This window comes from Chenopodium quinoa, unplaced genomic scaffold (genome assembly GCF_001683475.1).
Source record: "Chenopodium quinoa cultivar QQ74 unplaced genomic scaffold, ASM168347v1, whole genome shotgun sequence".
In the NCBI taxonomy this organism is placed as follows: domain Eukaryota; kingdom Viridiplantae; phylum Streptophyta; class Magnoliopsida; order Caryophyllales; family Amaranthaceae; genus Chenopodium; species Chenopodium quinoa.
In genome coordinates, this window is record NW_018745286.1 from 1,056,511 (window position 1) to 1,080,206 (window position 23,696).

Below are 23,696 nucleotides of genomic sequence, written 5' to 3' on the forward strand. Positions count from 1 at the left end.
AAAATTAAGAGACACATCAGTGGGTTATGGGTTGTACATAGACATTATTTCGAATTTTAAAAAAGAGCTCACATGTAGTGGTGATCACTGGGCGAACTGGGTTGGGTTCGGGCCAAAAATTATGTGCCCAAATTAGTCGGGATTTTCGGGCCATTTTTGGGTCAGACAAAAAAAAAACAACTAAAATAGCATTCCCAAGCCTGCCCAAAAAAATTTTAAAATTAGGCCGGAAAAATCTGCCCAAAATCGGGTTGTGCTCAGCTTGATCAGGTCTATATGCATGTCACCCTACTTATTTTTGGCTAATTTACAAATATAAAACTATTAAGAGACTCATTTGGTTAACACGACATATGAATCAAATCATGCATGAGCTTTGTTTATGAAAGATTGCGCCTCCATTATGTACCAGATGACTTTTTCTTGATTCTTTCTGGCACGAGCTGTCACGATATGACTTTTTCTTAAATAAATTAGAGAAAGTGCATGAAAAGGTAAATAAATATAAGAAAATGTGGATAAAATGAGAGAGAGAGAGAGAGAGTATGGAAAGGTATAAATTTCGTCGCTCAAGTGGAGTGATGTATTAAAGAGATTTTCGAAAAATAAAATAAAGTGAAAGTGGTTGTAACTTTTCGAAATAGATAAAATCAAATAATATTAAAAAAAAAAACCTTTGTACCATGTAAAGATAAAGCTTTGGATTGGAAATTAAAATAAAGTACAACCGTGTTGAATTATAATTTAGGAATTAGGATTACGAATTAGGAAGCAATGGATAGAGCATAGAGGGAGCTTAAAAACAGAGTGCAACTTCCAGGTTCAGCAGACATATTTCATGATTGATTGATCAATGTTATAGAAAAGCTAACTAAGCCACATAATGTTTGTCCAACTATGAATCCGATCAAAACAAAAGCTGATCATGTTCTCAATGATCCCGAAATATTTTCAAGCTGTTTTATTGAAAGTCCTTAGCGGAGTAGCGTGGCTACAATTATTGCCGTTTTCTAGGGGTAGTTTCGGTTTTAGTTGTTTTCTGCTTTATCTTTAGTGTTTTGTTGTTTGCTTGTTTTGGGCTTTGCCCCTCTCCTTCGCCAAAAAAATAAATAAATAAAATAAAATAAAATAAAAAATAATAATTAAAAGAATAAATAAATAAAAAAAATACTAAAGCATATGAAAGTACCAACGCGAATTACCCGAAAGAGCATCAGATAAATTGCGTAGGAGAAGTGGAAGTATATTTTAAAAACCCAGAAAATCACAACTCTAATTATAACGGTCAAACTCACCTCCCCACTTTGAGTTTGTCAGTTTCACAGAATTCCATGACAATTCCTTCACATGGGCGCGCCACTTTTTCTACCCAGGCCAATGCTCTTCTCCGGAAAAACTTAATCTTTCAGGTACCCTTTTTCATGGACATTAGTAATTTGGTTCAGATTTGGGTTTTTATGGTGTTTTCAATTCATGTGTATTTGTTAAATTATGTGGGTATTTGCCACTTTGCGTAATTATTACAATTTAAATGGAGATTTGTTGAATGTAGTGTAATTGGCATTATTGCAATTGTTCTTGATGGTGATGGACCTAATGGTGGTGGTGTTATTGGGTTTGTGTGGTTAATATTAATATAGTTTGCTATGTTCTTCCTTCGGGTTTTATAGTCACGTTGATAAGTGTAATTATAATTTGAACTAGTAACGTGACAATTGAATTCGGCTGGTAGGGGCTAAGTATTCCTTATGGTTGTAAGATGTGGCTGAATTAGTGAAAATGGGAGTATTGTGTATATATTGGTGGCTGATACGTGAAATGTATGATAATTGAGAATATTTTGTGACATTTTAAGTCTTTGATCATTTTAGAATTGGTAGGTGATCCATGACATCTGAGAGTTTGAGAATATTCAGGATTTTTTTAATAATCCATGACTCTGTATGAAGTATATTGTAGGCATAATATTGCAGACTGTTTGCTTCCTACATCTACTCTCTTATCAATGCTTAACCTTTAGATGTCGAGTTATTTGAAATTGAGATGGTTATTATGTTGTGACTTGGGAGTACTCTCTTAACGTTGCTGTTGCCTGGCTTTACACTGCAGAGACGCAATAAACGTTCGAATTGTTGTCTCATAATATTCCCGGTTTTACTTTGTATTCTTCTTTCTCTGTTGCAACGAGTGATAGACAATGAATTAAGCAAAGAAAAATTCAAATGTGGTTGTGCTCAAGTTAATGGTAAAACCGAATGTGGGATTCAATATTCGACATTGGATCAAGCTTCCAGCTGTCCTATTCCTAACCCCCAAAAATGGCCTGCATTGCTTCAAGTTCCAGATCCTCAAAGTCGTGCTGTGAGAACTAATGGTTTTACATTTCCAGACTTGCCAAGTATATCATGTAGACTGACAGGTACTTGTCCTGTTACTGTACTCGTGACTGGGAATAATCAAACATTGGGGCAAGGTATATCTCCTTCATATATATTTTTTACATCTGGTTGTTTCTTTGAACCTGGTTTAATTATGTGATTTTGGATCTTTCTAGGCTTGGCCAGCAACCTGTTTCTGACATCCCCTGTGAATACCTCCAACCTTTTACTTAGTTTGGCCAACAATGTCTTGGTAAGTGGTTAGGCATGTACTCTGTCTCCACTAATTGCTATGGAAGGATATCAAATATTGATGCATTAAACTGCTTCAGGGATCAGCTTCGAAGCCTGGAACTCAGAATTTTCTTGATCCTGCTTACACCTCAGGCCTTCCGCTGTACTTTGTTCAACCACTCTGCCTTTTGAGCTTGTCATTTTCATTGCCTGTAGATATTATATCGTCAACTTTACAGCAAGGTATTACCAGCCTTTTGGATTTATATAGCTGATTGTTTTTAACACTGAATTCAGTCATAATTTTAACTCTTTGGTGAGATGGATGATGCATGGGCAACAACTAGATATATTCTTATATCTGTTATGTGCCCTGCAATCTTCAGGAGAGAGATTGCTTACAATCTCACACCATGTTTATAATATTGAATCATTTTGTATGTTAACCATTCGTTCAAAATTTCTGTCTACATCTTGATAGAACTACATATTCAATCAATAATTACAAAATTACAGAGAAAGAGAACATCTGTGCTTCAAAAAAAGGATACATCTCTTTGATAGCTATGAAACAATTAAGGTGATGTGAGAATTTTGGCACCAACAGTTTCATAAGTTTCACAATCTAGTATGCTGAATATTGGTGGCCACCAATATCCTTTCTATAGTCAAAACTCATCTTCAATTTTCTCAACGTAGGATTATGAAATTTATTTGTGACAAGGTTTTGTAAAATACTTTTCTGGATGACATGGTAAGCGATATTAGATTATCTTGAACTTGTCAATATCCATGGTGCCATGTACTTTTGGTGATTCCCTCGCTGACAAAGACTTAATGACTGAAATGATGTAGACCCTTCAGGTAATGGTAGATGCGCTAAAATAGGAATTCCCTTTATAATAAGTGTACAATCCTTACTTCCCTAATGTTATTTACACAGTTTTTCTCTCTTCCCTCCTGAATTATGGTGCACCATTCTGAATATATAATTGATGTCTTTTATACAGATGTAGAATGTGCTCCAGGTCTTCCTCTATGGCGCAATAGTTCTTCTGATATAAATCATGAGCTGTACAAGGGTTACCGTAAAGGTAACCCAGAAAGGAAGATAAATGAATTTGTCGCTGGTAGGTCTTTAACAACTTTAATTGTTCAAGATATTCTTCTTTTGCACATTTTTATGTTTTGTTTCTTATGACAGCATATGATATCCTCAACTCAGACATGAACAACTTTAATGTGAACATATGGTATAATACAACATACAAGAATGACACTGGGTTTTCTAGAATTGCATTGCTACGTGTACTACGCTCAATAAATATGGTAATTGCTCTGAATTCACGGTTGCTTGCTTGTCATTTTAGTCTATAGTCATTGAGATTTTCTCTTTGTTTGTTGAACTTGTTGGATCTGTTATTAATGTTATAGTATGTTGGCTCATTATGGTCTTGCCAATCATAGTCCACTCTTATGTTTTCCTGTTTCCAACTCCAAGACCATGCATTGGAGCTTGTCCTCCCTCAACTGTAGTGACTTGAATTGTCCAGTCCTTTACCAGTCTATCTTATACAGGGTTGGAATTCTATGGATCTGATATGGATAAAACTTTAGTTGTTAATTTTATGGCAAGAAAATTATTCATGTAAATATTCAGGGTTGCTGCTAACCTTTGGCAAACTGTTCTGTTTGACATTGGGGTTTTTTTCCCCTAATTTTTGTTTAATCTTGTTTGTTTCTGTTTACTTTTTAAAGTGGAGAAAAATCTAATCTCACATTCGTACTATTTTGGTACATCCAAAAATATTTGTTACCTTTCTTGAAGTAGTCATTGTATATTTCTGAATTTTCCAATGTAACCTTCTTAGACTATATGATGGGAAGATTGTGAAAACAATGCAATCAATGAAAAGGATTTTATAGGGACTCATATTATATCTTCATTAATGAGGAGTCGGGACAATTTGACAACTATTTCTAGACTGTGGGTGTAGCTAATGTTTAATGTAGTATGTTGACTCTCTAATAATTACAATCCACTTTATTCAACCAAGAGTAAGGTTTTTTGCATGTATGTATGAATTTAGCATTGATTCTGAAGAGTAAACCAGTTGCAATGGCAATTTCTTATACCAGCTACTAATTACCTATACATCCTTCTAAAAAAATAATAATATTATTTATGGGGTTGAGTAACTCGAGACTTGATGCTTTGGTACAATTAATCATTGTCACCCAAGATAAGAGTTGAACTCATTGTGGGAACAGCCTCTGCACTTAGCTTAATCTCAAAGTTACAATTAGCTATACTTTTTATGTGCAATTTGGATGTTGTTCCTGTAAAACTTATACATTCATTTTTTATATTACAGGTGTCTAATGCCTATCTACAGAGTCTGTTCGGTGCTAGTACAAAAATTCTTCTTGAGTATGTTAAAGAAATGCCAAAGCCTGGAACCCGACTAAGAATTGATATTTCATCTCTTCTCAGTGCTCAGTTTTTCACATATGTCATTATAGCATTATTTCCGGTAAGTATGCATGGAATTGGCTAGTGTTGGCTTACAAGCATTCATCTTGGAGTACTTCTTGGATTTTGTTTCTTTACTTTCTTGCAGCCATAGTTCTATAATGTTTGAAATACTTAACTATTGGTCTAGAATGTCTGATAAGTCCATTTTAATGTAAGATATAAGCTGTTTTTAGCAGATTGAACTGGATATTATGTAATGAGACTATCAGAACTTATATCTTATTGAGGGAAGCAAATTAAAGATGTTATTGGGGCACCATCTAGCAGCATCTGACTTGTCTGGTGAAAGTTTTGCTAATAAATCGCTCCTGTAGTCCAAATTCAATGTTATATAACACAAAGCAGATCTAGAGTGCAAAGTAGCTTTGTCACCATGTTTGCATGAAAATGCTCTCTTTATTTTCATTTAATTTCTCTCTGGAGATTTAAAACCCAGTTTTGATGCCGGCATAGTATAACTTCAGGTTTAGAAGGCAATGTGTTTCTAAGGGTGTTCAGGTTGCTTGGAAAAGACCATCAATATGAATCTTAAATTTTATTGGGGAAGCAAATTAAAGATGTTATTGGGGCACCATCTAGCAGCATCTGACTTGTCTGGTGAAAGTTTTGCTACTAAATCGCTCCTGTAGTCCAAATTCAATGTTATATAACACAAAGCAGATCTAGAGTGCAAAGTAGCTTTGTCATCATGTTTGCATGAAAATGCTCTCTTTATTTTCATTTAATTTCTCTCTGGAGATTTAAAACCCAGTTTTGATGCCGGCATAGTATAACTTCAGGTTTAGAAGGCAATGTGTTTCTAAGGGTGTTCAGGTTGCTTGGAAAAGACCATCAATATGAATCTTAAATTTTACATCCTCCATATTTTAAAGTTGTTCCATTTCCTATTTAGTAAATGATTTCAATCACATATGCCCGTGCTTTTTTTTTTTTTTTTCGCGTATTCCCTTACCTTTTGCCCCTTTGTCTTTCTTACTATTTGGCTTATCACACGTGCTTACTTGTAGATAAATATTTCCATCAATATGGCAAATTCTAAGTTTCTGTACACTGCATGTAGTGCCAGGTGTTATGCATGCAGTCTGACATAAGAACTATGTCATGATGTTTGGCAGTAACTTATTGAGAATTCACATCAAGATATTTAAGAATTTTGTAAATTGGTGCAGGTTGTATTGACTGCTCTGGTTTATGAAAAACAACAGCGATTGCGTATCATGATGAAAATGCATGGGCTTGGTGATGGCCCATATTGGACAATTTCCTATGCTTACTTTCTAGCTTTATCTGTAATCTACATGACATGTTTTGTGATATTTGGATCCCTTATTGGTAATTACAACTTAACTCGATTTATTTATTTATTTATTACATGGCAAGTGTTGTGCTATATTTGATCCTCATGCCCTGTGTTGTTTTCTCTGTAGGACTAAAAATCTTCACAACAAATGACTACAGCATCCAATTTGTATTCTATTTTATCTATATAAACTTGCAGATTTCAATGGCATTTCTTGTGGCCCCTTTGTTCTCGAATGTTTTAACTGCTAGAGGTTAGACCCTGGGCTCGATGCTACCTTCTTTTGATGTACTAGTCTACTGAACTGTCTTCTTGTGGTGCTAATGTTTTGTCACCAATTTCTTATAGCTGTTGGGTACTTACTGACGTTTGGCACTGGGCTGTTAGGAGGATTTCTATTTCAAAATTTTATTCAAGATACTTCATTTCCAAGTAAGTTAATATTTGTTTCTGTTTATATTCAACAACTTTATTTTGGCCATATGTCATTTTTCTGAATAGTAGGTGCATTCCTATTATTCTGTCAAGGTATAATGCTTTAGCATTGTCAAACCCCTTTTCCTCTAGAACGAAGTTGATAGCACATGTAGGGGGTTGTTATGATTAACACATAATGTATGTGATGGATTAAGTGGATTTATGTGTAATGTATTGTACACCATACACACTTGAAGATAAGACCTCATTCACATGAACTATGGTCCAACTACAAGTCTACAACCACTGACATGAACTTGTCTTTATATAAAAGGAACATAAACTTGGTTACCAAAGGGGTTGAATGGGTTTTCAGTAACCAATTTCTTGTCAATGTGTGTTTTTAGTGAGTAATTCATATCATTGAATGTATTTAGTGATCAAGTTTGTGCTATTTAAATGATACAAATAAACATGTCAATGAGTGTGATTTTGCCTAATGATTAATATTGAGTATGATTGCATTTAACAGCATAAGAAGCCGTATTGGGTTTAATGTAAATAATGTGTGGGTTTATATTGCTTCATCAAACTTGGGAACACGCATTGATTCTTGGTTGTTTAATCTTTATATTCATATGTGTTGTGCTATTCTGTATTGTCCTTTTCATTACAGGGGAATGGATTATTGTTATGGAGCTATACCCTGGATTCTCTCTATTTCGAGGTTTATATGAGCTTGGACAATATTCTTTTCTTGGGGATTATATGGGAACCCATGGTATGCGGTGGGGAAATTTGGGTGACAGCATGAACGGGATGAAAGAAGTTATGATCATCATGTTTATTGAGTGGCTGGTCGTACTCCCTATTGCATTCTATGTTGATCAAGTTGTATCATCTGGAAGTGGTGTGAAGAGAACTCCTCTATTTTTCTTCTGCAGCTTGTTGAGAAAGTCCAACTCTGTTTCACAGAAGCATAGTTTACAAAAGCAAGGATCAAAAGTCTTTGTTGAGATGGAGAAAGCTGATGTTGTGCAAGAGGTCTTTCTCTTTCTTACCATTATATGTACAGTTTTGAAACTTGGGGAAAAATTTTCATACTGGCTTTTGAGTTTAGTTATTTTACGGCTTCATTTTTTGAGTCTCTTTTAGGGTGGTTATTAGTTAAAATATAGAAAAATATTAGGGTGTTATGTTTTCTTCCCCTTTAAAAAGAAACTAAAAAGATGACAATGCTATGTAAATTCCAATTTCATTGTTTTGGTCGTCTAGCAGCTCTTCTTTAAGCTTTAAGTTCATGTTTCTCCTAGGTGCTGAATGACCCTGTCTAGTTTTACACATTTTGGATGTCAGTTTGCTGAAGCACTCGAATGCAGATTGTCAATAACGGGCCTTTATTATTAAAGGAGTTCGTAGATATACTGAAGTATGAATGCAACTACAGTATAAGGCACCTAGCATGTGTTATGTGCTTTACTTAGTTACTAACAGATGAATAAGAAATAGAAAATAATCAACAGATGTCTTTAGTTGCGATCTTTTAAATGTGTACTTCTGCTCATGATTTTTTCTTTCCCAAACAGAGGGAGAGGGTGGAGCAATTGTTGTCAGAAGAAAGTTCTAACATTTCCATAATTTGCAACAACCTGAGAAAGATCTATCCTGAAAGGGATGGAAATCCTCCAAAGCTCGCAGTCAAAGGAATGTCTCTTGCTGTGCCACGTGGTGAATGCTTTGGGATGCTTGGCCCAAATGGAGCTGGGAAAACCTCCTTCATCAGCATGGTGAGAACATTGCACTGTGTTTATGAAACATATGTAAATGACTTCTTATTTATGTATCCCTTTTTAAAACCTATGTCTGATAAGATTGAATCTTTGTAGTCTCTGCTTTTCTTATAGCACCCTCCCCCCACCCTCCAAACCCCCTCCTCCCCCACCCACCAAAAAAACCCCGAAAACACTGCACTATTAAGGGCATATGTCATGCCTATTCTTTATTTCAATTATCATTGTTTGCTCTTGTGTCCAGCAAATTTCGATACTAAAGGACATGAGGTTTATTTTGGGAATAACAAAATATATTAAGCATAAATATATAATAATAAAGGACCTGAGATTTATTATGGACAGATTGTTTACAGAATGGAATAAATGATTGTTAATGTCCGTTTTCTATTTCTTTAGATGATTGGACTCACAAAGCCGACATCTGGTGCAGCATATGTTGAGGGTTCAGACATTCGTTATCAAATGAATGAAATATATACCAGCATGGGTGTTTGCCCCCAGCATGAGTATGTTTTTGGTCTTTAATCCTTGTTAAATATGTATTTTTTTCAATTGTATTCCAAATGTTTACAGATATGGATTATGCCTTTTCACTCTTCTGAATTTAGCTTACTCTGGGAGACATTAACTGGAAGAGAGCACCTGATATTTTATGGCCGCCTTAAGAACCTGAAAGGTTCTGCCTTAATGCAGGTCAGTTTTTTTGGCAGCAATGCAGGTCAATGTATTACTTGTAGACATGTTGGTTTTTGGCAAAACTTTTATGAAAAGAATCTAGGTGGTCAAAAGACTTGAATACTATGTTTCTTGATTAAGAATACGAATGCATTCTTGATGAAACATCTGAAAGGATAGAAGAGTCGCATCCTGAAATACATCCCATATCAATTATCTTAGTATTCTCTTTGTGTGTGTGTGTGTGTGTGTGTGTGTGTGTGTGTGTGTGTGTTTTTGTTGTGATTGAGCTTGTTAATATGTTATCCTAGACTCAAGAGGTTAGATTAACAACTTTTACAAAATAAACACTTTGGTGGGATTGGTGTTTTTCTAGTTAGCCCTAGGGCCATAGGAAAAAAAAGAAACAGCTATAATCCTAAAATAGAAGACCTTGTTGCTTTACTAGGACGGCCAGATATGGTTAAATCAATCATTTTTCTCGCCAATGTGGGACTTGGAGTGTTATGTGAGAAATGCAAGCAAGCCCATCATTTGTTCTATCAAAGCAACATCATTGTTACAGATTATGTTTTGTGTGTGGAACTGCTAGTTGAAATTTTAGTGTCATTGCAAGTATGGATGGCAAGTTGGTACAATTTTATGGATTCTGCATCATACCCACCCCAATTAGAGCGGGTATGGTTTGACTTTGGTTGGTAAGGGGGCGGGTATGGCTGTATGAATATCAAAAGTTCATATCCGCCACGGGTAATAAGTGATAAATTAAAAATTTCTACCCGTCCCATATCTTCCCACCCCGCCCCACATCTACTTGCCTGCTTGAACCCCACCATGTATCCACAACTATTATATACTGTATAATTTTTCAAAAATTATTTACTCCTCAGTTGAATTTGGATGGGTAATAGGCAGATAATATGTGAGCATAAGCGTGGATATCCATTCGGGTGGTAGAGCCTAGAGCGGTTGTAAATTTAGGTTTATACCTGCTTGGGTAGGTATGGATGTTGGATATGTAGTTGACATCCACTTGGGTGGTAAGAGTGGTTGTTAATACCTACTAAGGTGGATATGTAATTATGTATCCATCCCCTTCATATTTGGTCAGTATAGAACTCTTAGGTGGGTCTAAAATTATAAGGTGGGTATGGGGAGACTAGCAAAGCTTCCCTCTTGAATGTAATTTCTTCGTGTTGATGTGATTATGTTACTGCAGGCAGTTGAAGAATCTTTAAAAAGTGTCAACTTATATCATGGCGGTGTTGCTGACAAGTTCGCGGGAAAATATAGTGGAGGAATGAAAAGGAGGCTTAGTGTTGCTATTTCCTTGATCGGTGACCCTAAGGTTAGTTTTTTTGTTCCCATGACTCTGTTTCTTGTACCTCTTAATACTCTTATGACTTGAGGTGGTCTAAATGATACTGTTACTTATTAAAGGTTGTTTACATGGATGAACCAAGTACTGGATTAGACCCTGCTTCAAGAAATAATCTGTGGAATGTTGTGAAGCAAGCAAAACAAGATAGAGCAATTATTCTTACAAGTACTCTCTCTCTCTCTCTCTCTCTCTCTCTGCAGTTATGTATGCAAGAAAGCTCCTACTAAGTTTTTGCTGGTTGTTCAAACTCTTATATACATCTATCGTGTATGTACTAGACGAGTAACACACATCCTATATTTTTGTTTTTAACCTAGTGTTTGGTTTTTTTGAGTATGCTTTTTAATATATCTGGACCATAATGGTTAATCTTCTGAATATGATCTCTAATATTCTCTGTTTTTTCTCTTCTTTTAGCACATTCTATGGAAGAGGCAGAAGTTCTGTGTGATCGGATTGGCATTTTTGTTGATGGCAGCTTGCAATGTATTGGGGGCCCTAAGCAGGTAAATCTCTACTTCTGATGTCAATAACTTATTAATGCCAAAATTATCGTAGTACCTTTATTTAGAGCCAATATCGCCGTTGTACCCTGATTTAGAGGATTTTAAATGAAGTCCAGAAAAGTACTTAATTTTTCCCTGTGCTTAGTTATGGAGCCGAAATCTGTTGAACTAGAAATAATAGTGCTGTAGGACAGGATAGTGGTGGGAATTTCTCCAAATGGCCTAATATTTATAGCAACTTGTCACATGTTAACTCCTTTAGCCATCCACAAAGCAAAGTACATATTGTGCGCTGCTCTACAAAAAGCTTTAGCACCTGCAAGGCGTTCCTTCAAAGCAATAATATTACTCTATAAAGTATGCTTCTGTCTTTGTTCTTTCAACTCATTTAGACACAAAGAGCACATCATCATGTATCCAAGCAAATGGAGAGGCCTTGTTTTCAACGTGTGTGTGGAGCAAGTGACCCACACATTTGACTAGTGTAGCTGTGTCAGAAGGTCTGCATATGACAAGTAAACGTCGTTATAAAGGTTATGAGCCCAGTACTATAAACCTCATGCCTAACCCAGAATTTCCGCAAACACCTTATGGTCCAACACCAGCATATCTCACACCCGGGGTGTTGGTTGCTTTAAAGAAACTAAATTTCAAAATTATGTTTTTCTGATCACTAATCAATTAAAGGTTTTTCATATATTTCTTTCTAGTTTAGCTTTCATTGTTTATTATTGTCATACAAATATTATTTAAGGTTTTAGTACAAAGGCATGGCCCTCCACAATTCAGCACTGAATTCATAATTCTAAGAATAAGTCTTTTACATAATTTCCTTTGTGCTGAATGGATTTTAGCAGCTTCACGTAATAGATCTGAACTTCTGAAGTCTTGGTGACTTCATAAGTGAGACAAGTTTGGAGCAGATTGCACTACATTTTTCAAACAACAAATGTGCCCTCCAGTCCCACAACAAGATCCATCAGGCTCGAGGCTTGAGTATAAACTTCAGTGAGTTCAGTCACAGAACATAGTTAACCCTAATTGGTGGTACATCAGTCACAGGACGTAGTTAGTTTCCTCTGATTTGTGGTACATCAGTCACAGGACATAGTTACCTTCTCGGGCTGGACCTTGTTATTATGAGATTCATTTATTGACATTTTCATCATCAGGGTTTCTTACAACAATTTTTTCTCTCTGATACATAACTAGTGTGTTGTTTTTGTAAAATGGCAGCTGAAAGGAAGATATGGAGGGTCCTTTGTGTTCACCATGACAACCTCTGCAGAGCATGATGCAGAAGTGGAAACAATGGTGAGAGGCCTCTCTCAAAATGCTCAAAAGATATACCACATATCAGGAACCCAGAAGTTTGAGATCCCCAAACATGAAATTCGGATTTCTGATGTTTTCAAGGCAGTTGAGAACCTGAAGAAGAGATTCACAGTCCAAGCATGGGGTCTTGCAGACACCACTTTGGAGGATGTATTCATCAAGGTTGCCCTTGAGGCTCAATCTTCCGATATCCTCTCATGATCATATAGTGCATTCATCAAGTGGTTTTTATGTTGCATATATAGTTTCACAATTAACATACTGAAGAAGAGATTCACAGTGTAGGCTTCCTTTGACACCAATTTAAAGGATGGTTGTCCATGATTCTCAATTTTCCAATCTCTTATGATTATAGAATAGTTTCACAATTAGTTTTACGTACCAAATTACCAATAATTAGATACATATATACAAATATATAGACTACAAATTTATGTAATGCAACTGTGTATTATTTAAATTATTACATTCATATATAAGAGCCTGTACAGCAAGAACAATTTTGACATTTTCCTTATACTTTGTAATATGCCCCCCAAAAATGACACAGGCAAATATTCTTATAAGTTAATCTACAATATGGATGGGACTCTGAAAATTGCTTTCTTTTTGCATGATTCTAAATCCTATAAAAAATCCTCAATAATTGTTTGTCTACTCTTCCACTGGAGGATCCACCCAACGACCATGCTCTTTAATTAGATTGATTAAAGCATCTGTAGCCTGCTCCATTGCTATTCCTCGTTTCACTACCGTCTGCAAGAAATGGGAATTGTTTTGCAGAGTTATAAACTAATTATTTACTCAATTTAATTGTTATGTAATAATGTGCAAGCCAGCAGAAAATTTATACAGCAAGCTTTTTGAAGAATAGTATAGAGTAACATATGTATAGGGAAGAGCCACAACAATATCATAAATGTGAACAAGTAGAAGAAACAGAAGACAGAATAGAAAAAAGAGATGCAGCATAGCTTTAACCTCTGAAGCAGCAACTATCCACTTCTAAACGTTTTTATCGTTTACACCTTGCAATCTTTTGTTCAGTCCCCCTTTGTTAAATTATCAAGCAGTTAAATTGGTCTCAGTTCAGATGATTATTTTTCCATGTTCATTGGAGGGCCTCTTATATATTGCATGTGATAAATTACTTCATAGCTCATACAAGGTCTGGCTACTCGAACTATAGGAGTAATATGTAAACAAACCCCAAGCAAAGGACTCCCACAACGGGGCCAGGCTAGGGTTGAAAACACAGAAACTGACAATTCTGACCCATGCAACTACTTAGAGGCTTTTGTTCATAACATGACTAGGGGCTTAATTGGGAATTGTATGCATTTGAACATAAGAAATTTTTTTATTATTCATTGAAAACAAAAGCTACATTTCAGTGACAAAATGACAAGAGGATGCTGGAAATTCTAGGTCCAAGGCCACATACATCTAACCCAAACCTGGGCCATAAGCAGGACCAACAAGAGTAAGAACTGTATATAAAGTTTGTTAGTATGTTCCATCAAGAAGGATTTTCGAGATGCCGGTAAAAAGAGATGTAACACTGTGCAACCTCACTGAGAAGGATTCCACAGAGGAATTATATGAAGTACTCTGTAACTAAATAACTCAAGTCTCAACCATTGCCATACCTTGCCAACATAGAGGTCAATTTTTCCAGGAGAACCACCAACATATCCAAAGTCTGCATCAGCCATTTCCCCAGGACCATTCACAATGCAACCCATGATTGCAATCTGCACAAACCAGATCGCTCAAAAAATAAATTTTGACTGCTTAATCTTTTTTATTTTGATAGTCGTACAAGCATCATTCGATGATGAGTTTTAGAAAATTACAGAAACACCAGGTAAGTGCGATGTCTTCTCCCTTATTTGTGCGCTTATTTCTTGGAGGTCGAAAAGTGTCCTCCCACAGGATGGGCAAGACACATATTCCTGGACCAAGGAACAAAAACATAAATTGCCTTCAATTTTCTACAAACTATGGAAACTAACTAAAAAGTACTAAAGCAAAAGAGCATAAACTTTACCGTTTTGGTATTTCTCATTCTGCAACCTTGAAGCAAGTTAAAAGATGTGTTTCTCAGAAATTCAACGTCTTGGCCAGGAGCTTCCAAGAGTACACCGTCTCCTAACCCATCTACGAGAAGACATCCAGCATAGGTACCAGCATGAATGACTAGATCATCCCTGATAGAAAACATAAAATTAGACAATAGAGAAAACATGAGAAGAGGAATCTTGTAATGGTGCTTTCAAATTAGAAATTGTATTATGAAATACCTGTGAATCCCAGAGGGGAACTGGATGCAGTGTATTACAGGGAAGTTCAAAGAATTATCTGATAGGTACTCAAATAGCCTGCAATGATGTGAACATCTAAAATGATGAACCCAGATCTCTAATAGTGAAATGAGAGTGGAAAGAGGGCAACAAAGGTTACAGTAGGAAAAGAGTGGCATTAGATATGAAGCTCAAACTCAGATATGAGTTTCATATGTGGCAATGGACCAATGAGTCTACACTGATAAATTCTTACCTTACAAACATGATGACACATTCATTAGAATCCAAAGATAAGAGCTTATGATTTAATGACTCTTTAAAGTACCAATATTCCAACAGATGGCCAAAAAGGAAGTGTTCAAGTTATAAAACCCATCTAGACTGTCACATATCTAGCATAAATGCTGGAGCTGGAATAAAGAATCGAAGCATAATATTACTCAGTATATGAAACAATATACAACTAGCAAATTGTAGTACCAAATTGTAGCAACTTAGCCCATTTAATCTTGTGACCCATGATGCCAGAGAAGTAAAGCAAAAGGAATACAGTAAAGCCTGATTTGTAATACATGACTGCATCAGTTAAAATTTGAACCAATTGAGTTCATTCTGAAATGCGCACACATGTCAAATTTAACTAAGTGATTGATCAATTTGTAGCTAAGATAGAGATATACCGCTAAGAAAGGAGTCCATAGCCTCCATACAGTTCATTACGAGACATTCATAACACCATAGCCACACCGTTCAACCAATAAATAATCATGACAAAGTCATAGGGATTATATTAGGACTTCACATATTTCAAGAATCACATCCTCATATAGTTACTATGTGCAAGGGATAATAGTTATTGGTAACTGAAACATAACAAGATACAAGATATTGACTCTTGAATATCAGGTAAAATTCAAACAAACCAAACTATGTCCCAGGGTCACACCTATAAAATTAACTATTAAATAATCACCCACCAATGACTTGTCTACAGTATTGAAAATACAGAAGAGTTTGTACTCAGTTACCCACCAACAACGTATGTCACAGTTAACATTTGCAAGATTTCAACTTAGGATTATGGCCCAAACAAATTTCACACTGACATTCCGGATTTCTGGCACAAGAACAACAACCAACTTAAATGCAGCAATGAGAAGTAAAATCCTTAATTTAAAATTTTGCATAATTGACGCCTTAAAACTTTTTTCCATTTTCTTTCGCCAAAAAACAAAGAAGCTAGCCTGCTATACATACATTTCAGATCACATAGCCGAATTAATACCCTTTCACTCTTTCACGTATAGATAGCAGCTATGAATCATGTAATTTTTTTATCTACTAGAAAAAGAGAGTTAACTATGAAAGCCAAAGCATCAATAAGGCTTTTTCAATAGAAGCCAGATTTTGTACCGTCTCTCTCTTCCTCCTCATTTGCGAACAGATTTTCCTCTCTCCGATTATACTCTACTGTATCTTTCTTCTCTATTAATCCTACGGCAGTTTACTTGTCTTTGTGATTGCCTTTTGCATTGTCTCACTCTTTATTACACAAGCTCTGCTGATCAGACTTCATAAATGATAGATTTGCTAAATACTATTTTGTTTTTAGAAAGGTCAGTCAAGTTTTCTTTAGATAATAATGTAGCTCACGAACAAGAAGATACCTTCGAGCTGCATGGATTCTGCTGACTTTCTCTTCACTGAAAGGCAGTTCATGCAGAATCATTGTAGCATCTATGTCTTTAAGAATCTCCAATTCTTCATAAGGTTCATCGCCCCGCAAAGACACAACCAAGCGCGTTCCTGGAAAATAAACAATCTTGCAGTTAAATGGAATACTCCAATTCATGAAAATCAGCATATACAAAGAAATAAGAACAGAAGGGTGGGGGGATGAGGTGGGAGAAAAAAAAAACCACCTTCAGGTAAAAGCTTGTGTGCACCAGTTGATAACTCCTTGAGGTTCACCAGGACAATTGCATTAGGCAGGGGCTTCGTAAGTTGCTCAGACAAAGGGGTTATAATCCCCATACTTATATCAATCAATCTCTTGAGGGCTAGCCGCTAATCATAAAAGGCAAAGCAGACCAAGTCACTGATTTGCATTAAAAAAACTTGTTGTAAATTGACGCTTTCTTGAGCTGATCGAATTAACAAACTAAAGAAAAAAATAAAGAGCCAAAAAGGTGACTGCTTACTGCATCAGCATCATCTACTGGGGGAAGCTGCCTCAGTAAAATGGAATCTACAGTGGCCAGATCCTAAATTGACAGACATATGGTCAGGAAACTACCATAGGAATTATAAAAGTTATCAGGCAATTAGTAGAGCAATCATTTTTGGCCTGAGTAATTAAATTTCAAATTTCAGTTCTAATTTACCTTGAAGGGCATGCCAACAATAAGCTTTGCAGCTAGGGACTTGTAAAGGAGTTCTGGCGTCTGAAATTAAATACAATGAACATGATTAGAACTAAGGATTCAAAGTAGCTGACGAAATGTTTGTTAAGTTCTAACTCAATGAACTTATAAAAGGTTCTGGAATTTAGTATCTGGGACAATCAAACCACATTTCGAAGCAATAATTACAAGTATACAGATAAGGCCTTAGAACCCACATTTTTCACATCACAAAGGATTTAATGAAATGCTTACAGTTTAAAAGATGAGTGCATAAGTTTATGAGAAAAAATGACACAATTATCCTACCAAACAAAAATAATCATGGAATATAAATAAAACTACAGCGCAGCTACATGATTGTAGTATTACAAAGGACAAAGTCCAACAATACTAGAGATACCTGATAAATGGCATATACTAATTGTCAAGAGTGACCCAAATAAGCACTTTTATAGATTAAACATAGACTTGTAACAGAACAATTATTACAGTGTACAACTAAAACTAATGAGCATATACATACTCCTAAAATATACACAAAGACACTATTAAAAAAAAAAACAAACAAACAAACACAGAATAACATATCTGATGGAGAATTTCACCTTCAATTGATCCAGGGAAACAGTCATGAGAACAGAACCATCACGGTGAAGTACACCTCTGTAGTCCACTTCTTCACCCTATGCACAACAAAAGAAAACATATTCAGATAATGAATGAAATAGTAACTAAAGACTGTGATAACGTATAAAACGATTCTTAAGAGGACCTCTTTTTGAATTGGCAATTGACCGGTTCTGCGTTGAAACTCAAAATAATGCCGATGTTTTTCTTCAAATGGTGCCTGGAAGAAAATTATAGCCACAAACAGAGTTTTTATTATATATTCAAACTTTGCACTGTCCTAGCATCAAATCAACCCCAGAAAACTTTAATCTTACCACTCCTTGTTGAATTTCAGCTGCTCTCATTCCGAGGTTGGCCAGCCTATTGCAGGGGTCTATTTCCTCTTCTGGGGCTTCTGTTAATGAGACCCTGATTGTGTCTCCCAAGCCATCCTACAGAATTAATATCTCCTAAGAGTTGTGACAATAAACATCTCATATATTGCAACTCATTGAATAGATACAAAGAGTGTAGGGATAAAGAATACAGTTCGTTGCTGAAATAATGAAATGAGATGGAATCTCATACTTAACAACCTTGCTCTTCAGTAGAGAACAGTCCAGCACACTAGTACAGTATTTAAGTTAATAATACCTTTGGAAAATTGCTAAAAGTAAAGAAAGCACATAGGAAGCAAATATCTGTGATAAAACTAATTCACCTTGATTCAGTACAATGCACCTAAGCAACAAGTAATCTAAACTTATTGAAGTTCCCTTCATTTTGAGCTGGCTAAATAAGTGTAAATTTTATTTTACAATGGATATATCATATATACATAAAAAAAAATTAAAAAAAAAAAAAAAAGCATCTCCTTAAATTATATCAATTCCTTGATACCACTGAAATTTGATGACATTAATCTTTCAGTGGGAGGACATATATCAGCAACAAAAATATTCTCATTCTGTACCTGAAGAAGGGTTCCGATCCCAATCGCAGATTTCATCCTACCATCTTCGCCTTCGCCAGCTTCTGTGACTCCCAAGTGCAATGGATAATCCCATCCTTGCAGATACATCTCTGCAACCAATAACCGATAAGCTTCAACCATGACAACTGGATTGCTTGCTTTCATGGAAAAGACAAAATTATGGTAGTCTAATTTCCGGCATATTCTTGCAAACTCAAAGGCGGACTCAACCTGTTTCAAAGTCATAGGCGGAAAAAATAAATGAATAAAAAGAAATAAGGCCAACCTCGACATTAGATTAGTTCACTTTGATCCAGCACCTAGTCTTACTCTATACCAAACTACGGATGAATACATAACAGCATGTGATGCTTACCATTCCACGTGGAGAATCCCCATAGTAGCTCATAATACGATCAGAAAGACTTCCATGATTTGTCCCAATACGCATTGCTCTGCCGTAATTTTTACATTTCTCAACCAATGGAGTAAAAACCTGGAATAATGTTGAGATACAAAGAGTAAAGTCAACATATTAGGCTATTCTTATCCTCTGCCATGAACAATTTTGAGTAATATGAAAACAGAAGAATCATCCATATGAATTAATATCTTAGAACAAATTTGATGCTATTGTGAATTTACCAAGTACTTCCTCTGTTTCAAATTACCTGCAACCCAGCCCCCTTGGCAATTGGCACACAGTTTAAGAAAGAGGATAAAGAAGGTAAGAGGACAACTTATTAATTTACAAAACTTAAAACCTTAATAACGCAACCCCTTTATTGGTATTTAGGTTATTTTAAATGAAGTTGTCCTACTCCCTGAATTTTCTCTCTCTTCTTCCTCGAACTGTGTACCAGGAAGTTGTGTTGCAAGTAAACGAAAAATAGGAAGTACTATACACTAACATAATAAAAACAATACCAAAATGCTAACACAACAACAATACTAAAGACTTAATCCCAATAAATACAAACAAAACCACAATATAAGAAAACTGAATAAACAGCAATTCTATGATTACAATGATTTTTCACATGTGAAGTATTATATATACGTTTATCAAAGCTTAAATCTTGGTTTGAAATTTAAATGTTAAATCTTGAAATGTAAGTTGTGCATAAGTCCTGTTATTAGAAAGTAGGATTGGACAAAAGAATGCACTTGTCACCGTGCATTTAGAATTCCTCAGACCCAACCCATGGGGAAATCCAATTAGGTGGTGTTACTGCTTTTATTTGTATAAAGCAGGTTAATTCATATTTCTATTATCTTTGTTATTATTCCAATACACATGTCTAAAGCATCTTCAAAGACAAAGATAAGATAAAAAACAATATTCATATCTTAAAATAAGATAAATAACAATAGCTCTGAAAGACATCTTCTTAGACTTCCCTAACCTCCCTCCAACGAAAGCTTTCAAGAATTGAGACATAGATCTTTGAAAAAGTATCTATGAGTCTATGGCACTGCACCTTATTACTATATTGATCGTTCCCTTGAGAAATATCAAAGATGGCACACCCAACAATGGTGGATTGATATGCATGCAACCAAATTACATTAACTTTAGACAAAACATAACATAATAGACAGTGGCATCAACAACTTTCAGAGTAGAACTTACAATCTTCATAAACTTTTCATCTAGAAAACAAAAGTTATCATCCCTCATTTTTCTAACTTTGTTCTATTGTGGATGTTTTGGGTGACAATTGCATGAGTACCTGCTCTATATGCTCAAGTTCCTTCTGATAATCCTCATCTGTATACTCTAGAGTCTCAAACTGGGCCCTTCGATCAGCTGGCACAATGACCACAAAGTAAATTATTTAATCAAGATTATGGGGCTTACATACGAATACTATAATTACAGGACCAATGCTGAGAGTATACCAAAGTTTCCAGGATTGACACGAATTTTTTCAAAGCATTCAGCAACACGCAATGCAACAGAAGGAGCAAAATGAATATCAGCTACCAAGGGAATATTGTAGCTGTAAAAAATACATAAATAATAAATAAAAGCAAGTTCATAAATAATTCCATATAAATCAAATCGTAGATCTAAACTGAACAGATTACACAACCAAAACTAGGGAAAATTAAGAGAAGCGAAGCTTTACTTTTTCTGGACAAGCGTGTTCTTAACTTCAAAGCAAGCATCAGCCTCTTTCTTTCCCTGCACTGTTATTCGAACAATATCAGCTCCGCTGTCCGCAATTTTCATGACCTGCCATTAAAAGTGAGGAAAAAAGACCGGCTCTAAGAACCAAAGAAAATTTTCTAACTCATATAACGAGTGCAGAATCTTCAATGGCCATCAATATGTACACGACACTTCAAAGTTTTTCATGTCTTTCTAGCCATTTGTATATCAAACTCAAAGTAGACCAAGTAAATTTATACATGAGTGAAGCCTGACTATCACTACGGGAAATCTGCACCCTATGCGTAAATAGAATTTTTTTAAAAAAAAAAATAGGATTTTTGGCCAACTATATTCGTATCTTGAACTTAATTTTCATTATTTGTTAGTGGCCATGATAGATTTTAAGTCAAGAAGACAAACCAGAGCACAATACCATGAAAAGGATAGAACTTTCAGAAAAGACACTTAGTGTATCATATGCACCCCGTATTAGTTTTGCTCAAATTATTAATGAATTCAATGGTAGATTAGCAAGAAAAATTTTAAGGCTACTGCTCCAACAATCGGCTTTCTTAACTAAGTGCTCTTGAATTCCAAATGTTGAACACCTTGGGTGCCACAATTGAAAATTTTATTCAACACAATTTTCAAACAACTGACAAAGAAATACATTAAGCCATCACTAGATAAAGGATTGAGGACTGTGATCAGAGATATGAAAAAATAAAAGATAGGAATATTTATTTTCTCACCAACTATTGAACTGACCTCACCTGTACTATCTCATCTCTCAGCTGACATACAAACAGGTCAAAAAACAACTACTGCCTCCGTTTCATATTATTTGCATTGTCAAAATTAGATGTTTCATATTCTTTGCAACAAATGCTTTCTTTCCTTTTTAAGTAGTCGTTTCTCTCTATCTCTCTATCACAAGCATCTCTATCTTCTTCTCCATTTAACACTCATAGACAAAATTTGCCTCAGTCTATGCAAACTCATTTGTTGCAAATAATATGAATCAGAGGTAGTACAAGTACTAGATTATTCAAGACAAACATTCACTCCATTAGTCCAGCAGATGGAACAATATCCACCGACATAAGAGATCTATCTTTCCAATATAAGATATTTTATTCAAACTGGCCACATACTAATATTAAACAACAATAGTATAGTGGCAGGGAACCTGTTCAACTGTTGCAGCAACATCTTTAGTATCCGTCGTTGTCATTGTTTGTATTCTGATTGGGTGGTCGCTTCCGATGGCCACATTTCCCACCATCACTGTGCATGTCTTCCTCCTCACAGTTTTATATGGAGATTCACAATACTTTTGCCGAGGTACTGCATCCAAATTCAAGACACACCAACTAAATCAGTGTTGGGAAAACGACATCAATCTTAACTTTTCAACGGCAGATCAGTTTAATACCCTCAACATAGATGTTATATTTACAGAAAAAGTATGCAATGGGTTCGTGTAAGGGATAACTAGACTCAAAATTCATACATATTTCTTTCCCCTCCATCCTTTCTCTTGTGAAACGGAGACGTAAAATGTTAGGACAATCTTGCATCATTGTTACTTATATGTTCCTAGAAGTTACATAAAAGAGTTAAGCAATGCACACTACACTCTTTTCTTTTCTCCTACCAAGACCTTTAGAAAACAAAAGCTAACAAAAACTATGGTGAATAGCCATACATTTGACATAATTGAAAAGGATATTACTGCAAAGTCATCTGCAATTATTCAAACTTAAAAAGTAATGCATCAATGGATTTCACCAGAGGAAATTCTTCTGCAATCAGTCTTGTTCTCAATGCAAGTGAATAATATGTTCGAAACAAGTTATACTGTGGTAAACCAAAAGAATTAACAAATCATCTCTATAATTTCATTCTGTCAAAAATGGAATCACATATGACATTCAAAGAGCCAGATTTTAAGAAAATTCATTTTGTCACTGCAATAGACTGACAGAATAGTTTTACCTAGGAGACTGCTTCCTTCTGATGCAGGCTGAAGCTCAGCAATATCAGATCCCTGGTTCGAACTCTTAATAACCGACAATTTACTTCTTGAAGGCTTAACCCTCTTGATACTTGAAATCTTTACAAAATCTACATGTTTCGCAAAACCCAAATGATAATCCTTGTTCCTAATATGGCAAACTTGAGCTTGAATTATCCCCGTCGCCATCGCTCAACCTAATCACTTCCTCCTGCACAATTTACAAACCCCACCAGCACGAAACCCCCAACAATTAACACCAAATACAATTAACAAACACCAACCAATTCCTCAGTTGCATCAAACATCCTAATTTCCTCCTTCTGATAGGATGAAGAAAACAACAGAAAATGCACGAAAAAAAAAAAGGATTACCCTTTAACAAGTAAAACAAGAATTTGCAGCAAAATTAACAAAGTAAACAGTAAATTAAGTTAGTGAAAGGCAACTTACAATTATAATTGAGCAAGCAAAACAGCAGAAACAATCTGGAAAACAAAAATTAGTGGTGGGTATGATGCAAAAGTGACTTGTTGAATTGGGAAATTAGAGAGAATTAAGAATGAGAGAAATTTATATGAAAATTTTTCTGGGATGAAAATGAAAGGAAGCAAATAAGGAAGAAGACAGAAGTGTATTTGGTTCAGTACCTTAGCTGATTGTGCATGCCACA

The 23,696-nt window shown here is 35.4% G+C and overlaps 2 protein-coding genes across 2 annotated transcripts; one reads left to right on the top strand and one right to left on the bottom strand.

Annotated features, from left to right (window-relative positions):
* Window positions 1-555: 555 nt before the first annotated feature.
* On the top strand, window positions 556-13,063 carry LOC110711946 (ABC transporter A family member 7-like). Its single transcript, XM_021890384.1, has 18 exons — window positions 556-1,409; window positions 2,110-2,473; window positions 2,555-2,631; window positions 2,711-2,855; window positions 3,623-3,742; window positions 3,817-3,941; window positions 4,988-5,146; window positions 6,318-6,480; window positions 6,576-6,701; window positions 6,797-6,880; window positions 7,542-7,909; window positions 8,452-8,652; window positions 9,055-9,164; window positions 9,267-9,351; window positions 10,553-10,681; window positions 10,774-10,879; window positions 11,132-11,220; window positions 12,457-13,063. The coding sequence occupies exons 1-18, from the start codon at window positions 1,332-1,334 to the stop codon at window positions 12,754-12,756; spliced, it is 2,829 nt and encodes a 942-aa protein (XP_021746076.1). The 5' UTR covers window positions 556-1,331; the 3' UTR covers window positions 12,757-13,063.
* LOC110711947 (4-hydroxy-3-methylbut-2-en-1-yl diphosphate synthase (ferredoxin), chloroplastic-like) lies at window positions 12,986-23,696 on the bottom strand. The gene is made up of 20 exons (XM_021890385.1): window positions 23,477-23,696; window positions 23,005-23,234; window positions 22,196-22,353; window positions 20,981-21,087; window positions 20,751-20,851; window positions 20,582-20,658; window positions 19,225-19,344; window positions 18,849-19,079; window positions 18,211-18,327; window positions 18,039-18,113; window positions 17,872-17,949; window positions 17,246-17,305; window positions 17,063-17,125; window positions 16,784-16,928; window positions 16,529-16,667; window positions 14,859-14,936; window positions 14,606-14,765; window positions 14,412-14,510; window positions 14,205-14,309; window positions 12,986-13,311 (listed from the first exon to the last, which is right to left on the bottom strand). Exons 2-20 carry the CDS (start codon window positions 23,210-23,212, stop codon window positions 13,210-13,212), a joined length of 2,223 nt encoding a protein of 740 aa, XP_021746077.1. The 5' UTR covers window positions 23,213-23,234; window positions 23,477-23,696; the 3' UTR covers window positions 12,986-13,209.